Below are 12,855 nucleotides of genomic sequence, written 5' to 3'. Positions count from 1 at the left end.
CGGGACCTCCCGGGTCCCCGGGCTCGGCCGGCGACGCCGCCGCTGCGGCGGGAGGAGCCCCCGCAGAGCCCCGGGCCCGTCCCCGACGTGGTGATGGCACAGTGGGGACCCTGCGGGGGGCTGGGGCCAGCGGGGATACACTGAGGGGACAGCGGGACACGGTGACGGGACAGCGCTGGGGACACGGGGCAGGGCCCGCAGGTGAGCGGGCGGGACCGATGTGCCCCGTTCGAGGCGTCCGGTGACACGGGGAGCGGGACGGGGCCGCTGAACGGGGCGGGGCGGGAGGGGACGGCCGGGGGTCCCGGGCGGGGGGCGGCCAGGAGACAGGCGGGGGTCCCGGGCGGGGGTCCCGGGCGGGGGACGGGCAAGAGGCAGGCGGGGCTCTCGGGCAGGGGCCGTGCCTGGGGGCGGGCGGGGGTCCCGGGCAGGAAGCGGGCGGGGAGCGGCCGGGGGTCGCGGCCGAGCGGGGAGGGGGCGGGGGCGGGGAGGAGCCGGGAGCGGGACGGGCAGGAGCGGGCAGGGACCGGCGGGGACCGGCAGGGACCGGCGGGGCCGCGGCCATGCCGGGGTCGCCCCTCGCTCCGCTGCTGCTGCTGCTGCTCCTGCTGGGCCCCCCGGCGCCCCCCGCCCGCGCCGCGCCCCCCGCCCGCGCCACCCCCCGGCCCCGCGGGCTGCCGACCCCCCCCCAGCCCGGCCGGCCCCGCGCCCCGGGGGTGGGCACGGCCAGCGGGGTGTCCCCCACGAAGGGCATCGCCAGCGCACCCCACAAAGCCAGCGGGGTGTCCCCCCGAAAGGACACCACGGCGGGACCCCCTAAAACCAGCGGGGTGTCCCCCACGAAGGACACCGTGACGCGACCCCCCAGAGCCAGCGGGGTGTCCCCCACGAAGGACACCGTGACGCGACCCCCCAAAACCAGCGGGGTGTCCCCCACGAAGGGCATCGCCAGCGGACCCCCTAAAGGCAGCGAGACTCCCCCCCCGAAGGGCACCACGACGGGACCCCCCGAACCCAGCGTGGCACCCCCCCCGAAGGGCACCGCGGCTGCTCCCTCGAGTGGCACCCCCACGGGACCCCCGAGGGGCACCACGGCCCCCCCGGTGCGGGCCAGCGGGACCCCCCCCGGGCCCGGCCCCTCCCGGCGCGGGGGGCTGCGGGAGGGGGACCCCGCGGTCACAGGTAGGAGCTGGGGGGGCTCGGGGGGCGGCTGGGATGGGGGGGGGGGGTGAAGGACTGAGTGTGCAAGAGGGGGGGTCTCATGGGGGAGGGGGGCAATGGGGTGCCAGCGTCTGGAGGTGTCCCCACCCTGGGGGGCTGCGTGAGTGCTGCCAGCGCCCCTCCCTGGCACCCCCGCGTCCCCTCGCAGCCCCTGCGCCGAAGGTGACGAAGGTGGCGGTGGTGAGGAAGAAGGTGGTGAGGAAGAAGGTGGTGAGGAAGAAGAAGGTGGTGAAGAAGAGGCCGGAGGCTCCGGCCGCTCCGGAGGAGCCCCGTACGTGCGCTGGGTGCGGGGGGGGGGAACCGGGCACCGTCACCTGCACACGGACCCGGCCCTGGCGTGGGGGGCACCTGGGGGGCACAGGGGGGCCACCTGGGGCTTGGGGTGTCGAGGCGGGGCCGGCGGGGTGGGGACAGCCGTGGGGGCGGGGGGGGAGCCCCGGGTGACCCCGGTCCCCGCTGTGTCCCCAGCGTGCCCCCCCCTGGGGCTGGAGTCGCTGCGGGTGCTGGACACGCAGCTCCGGGCGTCCAGCCACAAGCGGCACGGGCTGGGCGCGCACCGCGGCCGCCTCAACATCCAGGTACGGCCGGGATGCCAGGGCTGTGCCAGGAGTGTGCCAGGAGTGTGCCAGGGGTGTGCCAGGGCTGTGCCAGGAGTGTGCCAGGGGTGTGCCAGGAGTGCCAGGGCTGTGCCAGGTGTGCCAGGAGTGTGCCAGGGGTGCCAGGGGTGTGCCAGGGCTGTGCCAGGAGTGTGCCAGGGCTGTGCCAGGGCTGTGCCAGGGCTGTGCCAGGTGTGCCAGGACTGTGCGAGGAGTGCCAGAGGTGTGCCAGGAGTGTGCCAGGGGTGTGCCAGGGGTGTGCCAGGGGTGCTAGGGGTATGCCAGGGCTGTGCGAGGAGTGCCAGGGGTGTGCCAGGAGTGTGCCAGGAGTGTGCCAGCTGTGCCAGGGGTGTGCGAGGAGTGCCAGGGGTGTGCCAGGGGTGTGCCAGGAGTGCCAGGAGTGTGCCAGGGGTGCCAGGAGTGTGCCAGGGGTGTGCCAGGGTTGCCAGGGGTGTGCCAGGAGTGCCAGAGGTGTGCCAGGGCTGTGCCAGGGCTGTGCCAGGGGTGCCAGGAGTGTGCCAGGCGTGTGCCAGGAGTGTGCCAGGAGTGTCAGGGGTGTGCGAGGAGTGCCAGAGGTGTGCCAGAGGTGTGCCAGGGGTGTGCGAGGAGTGCCAGGAGAGCCACGAGTGTGTCAGGATTGTGCCACGAGTGTGACGGAAGTGAGCGAGGAGTGCCAGGCGTGTGCCAGGAGCGTGCCAGAGGTGTGCCAGGCGTGTGCCAGGCTGGCGGGGAACGTTCCGATGTCACCTGCGTGGCACGTGGCATTGTGAGTGTGGCAAGCGCCTGGCAAACGCGGGGTAGGTGTGGCACGTCCGTGGCACGTCTGTGACACGTTTGTGGCGAGCTCGCGGCCCCCGCATGGCACACGGCTGTCACGGGCGCTCCCCGGCCCCATCCCCTCCCTCCTGCGTGGCCACCGTGGGCTCCACCGCGGGCCCTCGAGGGCTCCGCGCCATCGCGGTGCCACCACCCCGGTGCCACCACCCCGGCGCCGGGGACCCCGCGGGCGGTGGGGACGTGTCCCCGTGTGTGTCCCCTCCCCTCCCCGCAGTCAGGGCTCTACGACGGCGACTTCTACGACGGGGGCTGGTGCGCGGGCCACGAGGACACGGAGCAGTGGCTGCAGGTGGACGCCCGGCGCCTCACCCGCTTCACCGGCGTGGTCACCCAGGGCCTCAACTCCATCTGGACGTACGGGGCCGAGGGGGATTTGGGGTGGGCGAGGGAGGGGGACATGGCGGGGGACCCCGTGACGCCCCCCCCCCGTGCCCCACAGGTACGACTGGGTGACGTCCTACAAGGTGCAGGTCAGCAATGACACCCACGCGTGGCTGCCGAGCCGCAACGGCACCGAGGAGGCGGTGGGTGCCCAGCTGGGGGGTGGGACGGGGAGGGGGACCCCCGGCATGGCACCCCCAGACTGAGTGGGGCCACCGGGGGGGTGACGGTGACGGGGGGCAGTAACCATTTGTAATTATGGGAGGGGGATTGAGCACGGTGGGTGGGTTAATTAGGGTGGGGGGTTAATTGCGCCTGGCAGGATAACAATGCCAGGGAGGGTTAATTGTGCCAGGGGGGATAAGCATTCCAAGGGTGAACCATTCCAGGTGGGATAACCGCGCTGGAGAGGGCATTAAGCACCCCGGGTGAACCGCACCGGCAGCGGTGACCAGCCCGGGTTGCCCATTCCGGGCTCCCGGTGCCAGCTGGCCCCGCGCCCGGGCTCTGTTGCCCTTGGCCTCCCCGGGCACCCTCCCGTGCTTCCTCCCGGCACAAAGGCGGCTTGTCCCGGGCTGGGCACCGCCAGCCCCGCTGGCGCGGCGTGGGGACACGCGTGGGCACCGGGGGCGGGCACGGCAGCCTGGAGCTGCGGAGGGCTTGGGGTGCCCGTGCTGGGGCAGTACCAGGGGCGGGTTTGGGGGTCTCCCTGCCTCACCCATGCCAGGAACAGATTTGGGGGTTCCTATACCCATCCCTGCGGACCCGCCCCCTGTGGGGCGGGGGTTTGGGGTCAGAGCAGCGCCCCGCGGCCCCATCTGGGCTCTGCCTCCCCCGCGGCCGCGTCTGCTCCGCTTTAGGGGCATCCCCCGCGTCCCCCTGACCCCTCCGTGTCCCCTCCGTGTCCCCTGGTGTCCCCTGCAGGTGTTCCCCGGGAACACGGACCCCGAGACGCCGGTGCTGAACCTGCTGCCCTCGCCCCTCGTGGGGCGCTTCCTGCGCATCAACCCCCAGAGCTGGTTCCCCAACGGCACCGTCTGCCTGCGGGCCGAGGTCCTGGGCTGCCCCGTGCCCGGTGGGTGCCCGCTGGGTGCCCGCTGGGTGCCGCGGCTGTCCCCCGCCCCGTGGCGACCCGCTGGGTGCGTCCCCGGGTCCCCGCAGGCCGCCCCAGCAGCGCGCACGGCACCGGCGCTGTGGCCGGAGTGGCGGCCGGGGCCGTTCGCTGGCTCTGACCGCGTCCCCCCGGTGTCCCCCCGGTGTCCCCCCGGTGTCCCCCCGGTGTCCCCGCGGTGTCCCCGCAGACCCCCACGCCTGGCCCCCGCCGCCGCCGCCCGCCTCGCAGCTGGATTTCCGCCACCACAACTACAAGGAGATGAGAAAGGTGCCAGCCCCGAGCCGCGGCGGGGGTGGGCAGGGCTCCGTGTCCCCCCCGGACACCCCGGGGCGGGTCTGTGCCACCTCGGGGTGTCCCCGCGGGGTGTCCCTGACGCCTCCGCCCCGCAGCTGATGAGGAGGGTGAGCGAGGAGTGCCCCGACATCACCCGCGTGTACAGCATCGGGCAGAGCTCCCGCGGGCTGCGCCTCTACGTGATGGAGATCTCGGACAACCCCGGGCAGCACGAAGTCGGTGGGTGCCGGGGGGGGACAGCTGGGGACAGGGTGGGCGTGGGGACAGTGGCCGGGGGTGGCCAGGTTGGCACGGGGTGGGGACAGCACCGCTGGGGATGCCCAGGATCTGGATGGGGACACAGGGAATGCCCTGGATGGTTCAGGGGGGTGGGGATGGTCACCAGGGATGCCCAGGCTGGTGTGTGCGAGGGATGGGGTGGGGACAGTGACAGCCAGGGTGGGGACAGCGTGGCTGGGGACACCCAGAGCGGTGCAGAATGGGGATGGGAACAGTGGCTGGGGACAGCCAGGGTGGGGACAGGGGGTACGGGGACAGCCGGACTGGGGTGGGATGGGGGGACAGGGTGACCAGGGACAGCCAGGATGGGGACAGGGGGTACTGGGACAGCCGGACTGGGGCAGGATGGGGGGACAGGGTGACCAGGGACAGCCAGGATGGGGACAGGGGGTACTGGGACAGCCGGACTGGGGTGGGATGGGGGGACAGGGTGACCAGGGACAGCCAGGGTGGGGACAGGGGGTACTGGGACAGCCAGGGTGGGGACAGGGGGTACTGGGACAGCCGGACTGGGGCAGGATGGGGGGACAGGGTGACCAGGGACAGCCAGGGTGGGGACAGGGTGACCAGGGACAGCCAGGGTGGGGACAGGGGGTACGGGGACAGCCGGACTGGGGCGGGATGGGGGGACTGGGGATATGTAGGATGAGGATGGGGACACAGCGACGCCCAGGCTGGTGCAGGGAGGCGGGGAACAGCCACCGAGACCATCCCAACCACGTCCCCACGGCCCGGGCAGGCGAGCCGGAATTCCGCTACGTGGCCGGGATGCACGGGAACGAGGTGCTGGGCCGGGAGCTGCTGCTGAACCTGATGGAATTCCTGTGCCGGGAATTCCGGCTGGGCAACCCGCGCGTGGTGCAGCTGGTGACGGACACCCGCATCCACCTGCTGCCCTCCATGAACCCCGACGGCTACGAGACCGCCTACAAGCTGGTAGGGCCGGGATCGCCCCGGTGCCGCCCCGGTGCCGTCCCGGTGACCGTCCCGGTGACCGTGGCGTCCCCGGCAGGGCTCGGAGCTGGCGGGATGGGCCATGGGCCGCTGGACCTACGAGGGCATCGACCTCAACCACAACTTTGCCGACCTGAACACGGCGCTGTGGGACGCCGAGGACAACGACCTGGTGCCCCACCAGTTCCCCAACCACTACATCCCCATCCCCGAGTACTACACCTTCGCCAACGCCACGGTGAGACCCCGCAACGCCCCGATCCTCCCGGGATGGGGCCGCGGGGAGACCCCGAAACCCACTCGTCCTGTGCCAGTGTCACAGTGAGACCCCAAAAACCAGCCCTGAGCCCCCTCCCTCCTGCACCCCATCATCCCACCCCAATGACGTGGTGAGCCCCCCAAAACCCCTCCATGCTCCTGCACCAGCACCACAGGGAAACCCCCAAAATCTCTCGTGTCAGTGCTGTGGTGAGACCCCCCCAAACCCCCTTAAAACCCTCCAAAAACTCCTCAAAACACCCCTGAAATCCCCCAAAACCCCTCCATGCTCCTGCACCAGCACCACAGTGAAACCTCCAAAATCTCTCGTGTCAGTGCTGTGATGAGACCCCCAAAACCCCTCAAAGTCCCCCCAAATCTCCCTGCAACCCCCCCAAAACCCCTCCCAATCCTCCCTCACCAGCACTGCGGTGAAACCCCCAAAATCCCTCATGGCAGTGGTGTGGTGAGACCCCCCAAAATCCCTTGGAACCCCTCAAAACCCCTTTAAATCCCCCCAGAAACCTCTCAAAACCCCTCCACATCCTCCTGCACCAGCACCGCAGTGAACCCCCCAAAATCCCTCATACCAATGCTGTGGTGTACCAAAACCCCTTAAAACCCCTCAAAACCCCCTCAAAACCCCCCCAAACCCCCTCCCAATTCTCCCCCACCAGCACCACAGTGAACTCCCCAAAATTGCTCATGGCAATGTTGTGCTGACACCCCCAAAACCCCCTTAAAACCCCTAAAATCCCTCACGGCAATGCTGTGGTAAAACCCCCTTAAAGCCCCCCAAAATCCCTCATGGCAATGCTGCAGTGACACCCCCAAAACCCCCTTAAAACCCCCCAAAATCCCTCTCGGCAATGCTGCAGTGACACCCCCAAAACCCCCTTAAAACCCCCCAAAATCCCTCTCGGCAATGCTGCAGTGAAACCCCCTTAAACTCCCCCAAACCCCCCCAAATCCCCTTGAAACGCCCCCAAACCCCTCCCAATCCTGCCCCACCAGCAGCGCGGTGCTGCCCACCCGCGGGTGACCACACCGGGGCCGGACCCCACCCCATCCCAGGGGGCCAACAGCAGCACGAGGGCCTGGGACCGGGCACGGGTGGCACGGGTGGCACGGGTGACATGGGTGACACAGGTGACACGGGTGGTACAGGTGGCACGGTGGCACAGGTGGCATGGGTGACAGGTGACACGGGGGACAGGTGACACAGGTGACACAGGTGACAGGTGGCCCAGGTAACACAGGTGGCCCAGGTGACATGGGTGACATGGGTGACACAGGTGGCACAGGTGACAGGTGGCACAGGTGACACAGGGGACACGGGTGACAGGTGGCACGGGTGACACGGGTGACAGGTGGCACAGGTGACACGGGTGACACAGGTGACACGGATGACACAGGTGACACGGGTGACAGGTGGCACGGGTGGCACAGGTGGCACAGGTGGCACGGGTGGCACGGGTGACATGGGTGACAGATGACACAGGTGACACAGGTGACAGGTGGCCCAGGTGACACGGGTGACATGGGTGACACAGGTGACAGGTGGCACAGGTGACAGGTGACACAGGTGGCACAGGTGACACGGGTGGCCTGGGTGACACGGGTGACACAGGTGACACGGGTGACACGGGTGACACGGGTGACAGTTGACACGGGTGACACAGGTGACAGGTGACACGGGTGACACGGGTGACACAGGTGACACGGGTGGCACAGGTGACACGGGTGACAGGTGGCACAGGTGACACAGGTGGCCCAGGTGACACAGGTGACAGGTGGCCCGGGTGGCCTGGGTGACACAGGTGACAGGTGACACGGGTGGCACGGGTGACACAGGTGACACGGGTGACATGGGTGACAGGTGGCCCGGGTGGCCCGGGTGACACTGGTGACACGGGTGACAGAGGTGACACAGGTGACACGGGTGACACAGGTGGCCCGGGTGGCCCGGGTGGCCCAGGTGGCCCGGGTGACACGGGTGACACAGGCAACACAGGTGACAGGTGGCCCGGGTGGCCCGGGTGACACGGGTGACAGGTGGCCCGGGTGGCCCGGGTGGCCCTGGTGACACAGGTGACAGGTGGCCCGGGTGGCCCGGGTGACACCGGTGGCACGGCGCAGGTGGCCCCGGAGACGCGGGCGGTGATCGCGTGGATGCAGCGCTACCCGTTCGTGCTGAGCGCCAACCTGCACGGCGGCGAGCTGGTGGTCACCTACCCCTTCGACATGACCCGCACCTACTGGAAGGCCCAGGAACTGACCCCCACGCCCGACGACGGCGTCTTCCGCTGGCTGGCCACCGTCTACGCCACCGCCAACCTGGCCATGGCCCGCGGCGAGCGCCGGCCTTGCCACTACGACGACTTCACGCGCTTCGGCAACATCATCAACGGCGCCAACTGGCACACGGTGGCCGGCAGTGAGTACGGAGCCTCGGCCGCCCCTTCTGTCGCCCCGTTTGTCCCCTTCTGGTTCTGCCACCGCCCCGCTGTCCCGCGCAGGTATGAACGACTTCAGCTACCTGCACACCAACTGCTTCGAGATCACCGTGGAGCTGTCCTGTGACAAATTCCCGCACGCCTCCGAGCTGCCCGAGGAGTGGGAGAACAACCGGGAGTCGCTGCTGCTCTTCATGGAGCAGGTCGGGCACGGGGTGGCACCGGCGGGGTTGGGGTTTGGGCAGGGGGGGAGTGGCTCAAGGGTGAGCGAAGCAAGCCCGGGTCTGTCCGTCTGTCTGTCCGGAGGGTCTGGGGAGTGCTGGGAGAATGGGGCAATGGGAAGGGGGTCCAGGTGGTTCTGGGATCGTGGGGACATCAGGGAAAGGGGTCCAGGATGGGGGTGCTGGGGTGTGCTGGGATCATGGGGACACTGGGGGGGTCCAGGTGGTTCTGGGATCATGGGGACACCGGGGAAGGAGGTCCAGGATGGGGGGTGTGGTGCTTCTGGGGCCACGGGGACACTGAGGGGATCCAGGTGGTTCTGGGATCATGGGGACACTGGGGGGATCCAGGTGGTTCTGGGATCGTGGGGACACCAGGGGGATCCAGGTGGTTCTGGGATCGTGGGGACATCGGGGAAGGAGGTCCAGGATGGGGGGGTGTGGTGGTTCTGGGATCGTGGGGACATCGGGGAAGGAGGTCCAGGATGGGGGGGTGTGGTGGTTCTGGGATCATGGGGACACCGGGGGGATCCAGGTGGTTCTGGGATCATGGGGACACCAGGGGGATCCAGGTGGTTCTGGGATCATGGGGACACTGGGGGGATCCAGGTGTTTCTGGGATCATGGGGACATCGGGAGGATCCAGGTGGTTCTGAGGCCATGGGAACACTGAGGGGATCCAGGTGGTTCTGGGATCATGGGGACACTGGGGGGATCCAGGTGGTTGTGGGATCATGGGGACACCAGGGGGATCCAGGTGGTTCTGAGGCCATGGGAACACTGAGGGGATCCAGGTGGTTCTGGGATCATGGGGACACTGGGGGGGTCCAGGTGGTTCTGGGATCATGGGGACACTGGGGAAGGAGGTCCAGGATGGGGGGTGTGGTGGTTCTGGGATCATGGGGACACCGGGGGGATCCAGGTGGTTCTGGGATCATGGGGACACCAGGGGGTCCAGGTGGTTCTGGGATCGTGGGGACATCGGGGAAGGAGGTCCAGGATGGGGGGTGTGGTGGTTCTGGGATCATGGGGACACCAGGGGGATCCAGGTGGTTCTGGGATCGTGGGGACACCGGGGGGATCCAGGTGGTTCTGGGATCATGGGGACATCGGGGAGATCCAGAGTGGGAGATTTGGGGGTCTTTGGGCCATTGGGACACTGGAGAAGGGGGGTCCAGGATGGGGGTCCTGGGCTGTGCTGGGTTCATGGGGGCATTGGGGGGGCTCAGGGGGTGCTGGGATCACGGGGACACCGAGGAAGAGGGGTTCGGGATGGGGGATTTAGGGGTGTTCTGGCAATGGGGGAATTGGGGGGGGGTCCAGGTGGTTCTGGGGCAGTGGGGACACTGGGGGGTCTGGGACCATGGGGACACTGAGGAATGGGGTCCAGGGTGGGGGGTCTGGGGGGTGCTGGGTTCATCGGGACAACGGGGGAGGTCTGGAGGTGCTGGGGGACCATGGGGACACCGAGGGGTCCTGGGCAGGTCAGCGACAGGGAACCCCCAGGAGGGGGTCTCTGTGACCCCTGGGGAGGGGGGGGGACACACTGGGGACACCCTGTGGCACCTTCCCGACCCCCCGGGACCCCCCGGCTCCAGGTGCACCGCGGGATCAAGGGCGTGGTTCGGGACAGCGACACCGAGCAGGGGATCCCCAACGCCATCATCTCCGTGGATGGCATCAACCACGACGTCCGCACCGGTACGGGGGCACCGGGAGGGGAGTGGGGCCGGATTTGGGGTGGCGGCGGAAACGGGATCCGGCTGCGAGGGAAGATGGGATAAGGGCAGTAAGGGGGTTGGGAGCAGGGATAGGGCTGGAGGTGGGAATGGGGAAGGGGATGAGATTTAGGGGTGGGATTGGGGTTGCAGGTGGAGATGGAAATAGGATTCGAGTGGGAAAGGGGGTGGGATGGGGAGAAGAATGGGATTGGGATGGGAATAGGGATGGGATGGGAATGGGGACAGGGAAAGGAACGAGATAATGAGATGGGATTTGGGGATGGGATTGGGAATTGCAGGTGGGGATGGAAATAGACTGGGAAAAGGGCTGAGGACAGGAATGGGGTTGTGGATACGAATAGGATGGGACCGGGGACAGGGATGGAAGGGGGATGGGATTGGGGGTTGCAGATGGCAATGGAAGTAGGATTAGAGCGGGAACGGGATCGGGGATGGGAACAGGAACGGGGATGAGACAAGAACGGGACTGGGCGTGCGAATGCAATGGGGCTGGGGATGAGGACAGGGACGGGGGACAGGAGCGTGACACCCGCCCCCGCCGCAGCCTCGGACGGGGACTACTGGCGGCTGCTGAACCCGGGCGAGTACGAGGTGACGGCGCGGGCCGAGGGCTACGAGGCGGCCACGCAGCCGTGCCGGGTCTACTTCGAGAACGTGCCCACCCCGTGCAGCTTCCGCCTGGCGCGGGCGCGGGGCCGGCACCGGCCCGGGAGGAGCCGCCCGGGCCCCGACCCGGCCCTGCGGCTGCAGCGGCTGCGCCTCCGCCGCCTGCGCGCCCACGGCCGCGGGCAGTGACCGGGCCGGCCCCGGGGCCGCGGGCTCGGCCGGGGGCGCGACGGCTCCCAGTAAAGTCTGGCTGCGCTGCCGCTGCGACTCTGCGGGCCTGGGGCGGCGGAGGGGGCTGGGAACGGCACCGGGAACCGGGGAGGGAACGGGACCACCGGGAACGGGACCGGGAACTGGGGCGGGAACGGGACCATCGCGAACGGGACCGGGAACCGGGGGGGAACGGGACCACCGCGAACAGGACCGGGAACCGGGGCGGGAATGGGACCACCGCGAACAGGACCGGGAACCGGGGCGGGAATGGGACCACCGGGAACGGGACCGGGAACCGGGGCGGGAATGGGACCACCGAGAACGGGACCGGGAACCGGGGGGGAACGGGACCACCGGGAATGGGACCACCGAGAACGGGACCGGGAACTGGGGCGGGAACGGGACCACCGGGAACGGGACCACCGGGAACCGGGGCAGCAATGGGACCACCGGGAACGGGACCGGGAACCGGGGCGGGAACGGGACCACCGGGAACGGGACCAGGAACCGGGGGTGAACGGGACCACCGGGAACGGGACCACCGGGAGCGGGACCGGGAACCGGGGGTGAACGGGACCACCGGGAACGGGACCACCGGGAACGGGACCGGGAACCGGGGCGGGAACGGGACCACCGGGAGCGGGACCGGGAACCGGGGGTGAACGGGACCACCGGGAACGGGACCGGGACTCGATCCCGCCCCGGCGCCCGGCGCGCGAACACCGCGAGGCCACGCCCCCGCTAGGCCACGCCCCGTTTATGCCCATAAATGGACACGCCGAGCCCCGCCCATTCCCTGGTGGCCAATAGAAACTCTGCACTAGGACGCGCCCCCCGTAGGCCCCGCCCCATTTGCCCATAAATGGTCGTTCCCCGTAAGCCCCGCCCACCACACAACCGCCCCTTCCCCATTGGCGGTGGCGCCTCTGGCCCCGCCCCGCCGCCCCCCGGAGCTCTCGTCCCGCCCCCTCTTCGAATCTCTGGGCGCCTATTGGCTGCCGGCGATGGAGGGGCGGGGCTTGTCGGGTCGGGGACCAATAGGATGCGAGGTGTGTGGGCGGCGCGGAGGGGGCGGGGCTGGGGGGCCGCTGAGGGGGCTCGGGGACAGCGGGGCCTTACTGGGAGCACTGGGGCGATACTGGGGGGGTTCTTGGGCCACCGGGGTCTGCAACCTGCGGTGGCCACAGGGTGCTGGGGCCACTGGGATGGTCTGGGGGCTGCTGGACCATGAGGGTGCTGAGGGGGTGGGTCTGCGAACTTCTGGGGAGCGTGGGGACAATGAGGGGGTCTCCAGGGTGGGGGGGGGGTCCAGAGGGTGCCTGGACTGTGGGGGTCTGGGAAGTGCTGGGACCGTGGAGGCACTGGAAGGGTGCGGGGGGGGTCCTGGGACCATGGTGGGGGGCACTGGGGGATGTTGGGACTTTGGGGACACCGGGAGAGGGTCAGGAGTGGGGATCCAGGGGCTGCTGGATGGGGTGTCCATGGAGAAGGGGTCGGGGGTGCTGGGACCGTGCCCCCAATATCTCAGGCTGCCCAAGGGATCCCCCCCGTGCCTGTCCCCCCACCCGAAATAAAGACCTGTCCTCGACGCGGGGCTGAGCCCTTCCTCGGGGGTCCCCAACACCCCCGGGACCCCCACGGCGCCCCACGGGGAGGCTCCGGCAGGGGTTGGGGGGTGGTCGT

The 12,855-nt window shown here is 69.5% G+C and overlaps 1 protein-coding gene across 1 annotated transcript; it reads left to right on the top strand.

Annotated features, from left to right (window-relative positions):
• Nucleotides 1-563: 563 nt before the first annotated feature.
• Nucleotides 564-11,188, top strand: CPXM1 (carboxypeptidase X, M14 family member 1). The gene is made up of 14 exons (XM_069014877.1): nucleotides 564-1,182; nucleotides 1,370-1,492; nucleotides 1,690-1,799; nucleotides 2,869-3,008; nucleotides 3,094-3,178; nucleotides 3,960-4,110; nucleotides 4,337-4,416; nucleotides 4,539-4,662; nucleotides 5,462-5,658; nucleotides 5,735-5,914; nucleotides 8,074-8,371; nucleotides 8,454-8,593; nucleotides 10,210-10,312; nucleotides 10,898-11,188. Exons 1-14 carry the CDS (start codon nucleotides 564-566, stop codon nucleotides 11,146-11,148), a joined length of 2,601 nt encoding a protein of 866 aa, XP_068870978.1. The 3' UTR covers nucleotides 11,149-11,188.
• Nucleotides 11,189-12,855: the final 1,667 nt, after the last annotated feature.

This window comes from Aphelocoma coerulescens, chromosome 4 (assembly GCF_041296385.1).
Source record: "Aphelocoma coerulescens isolate FSJ_1873_10779 chromosome 4, UR_Acoe_1.0, whole genome shotgun sequence".
Classification (NCBI taxonomy): Eukaryota; Metazoa; Chordata; class Aves; order Passeriformes; family Corvidae; genus Aphelocoma; species Aphelocoma coerulescens.
The sequence above is the reverse complement of the archived record's forward strand: the minus strand, read 5'-3'. Positions and strand labels throughout refer to the sequence as shown.

What these genes read in the sequence shown, in the direction of transcription:
- CPXM1 (XM_069014877.1), top strand. Translation starts at nt 564, where the DNA reads ATGCCGGGGTCGCCCCTCGCTCCGCTGCTGCTGCTGCTGCTCCTGCTG. An exon ending in GCGGCCGCCTCAACATCCAG is followed by an intron (nt 1,800 to 2,868) that starts GTACGGCCGGGA and finishes CCCTCCCCGCAG; the next exon opens with TCAGGGCTCTACGACGGCGA. An exon ending in TGCTGCTCTTCATGGAGCAG is followed by an intron (nt 8,594 to 10,209) that starts GTCGGGCACGGG and finishes CCCCGGCTCCAG; the next exon opens with GTGCACCGCGGGATCAAGGG.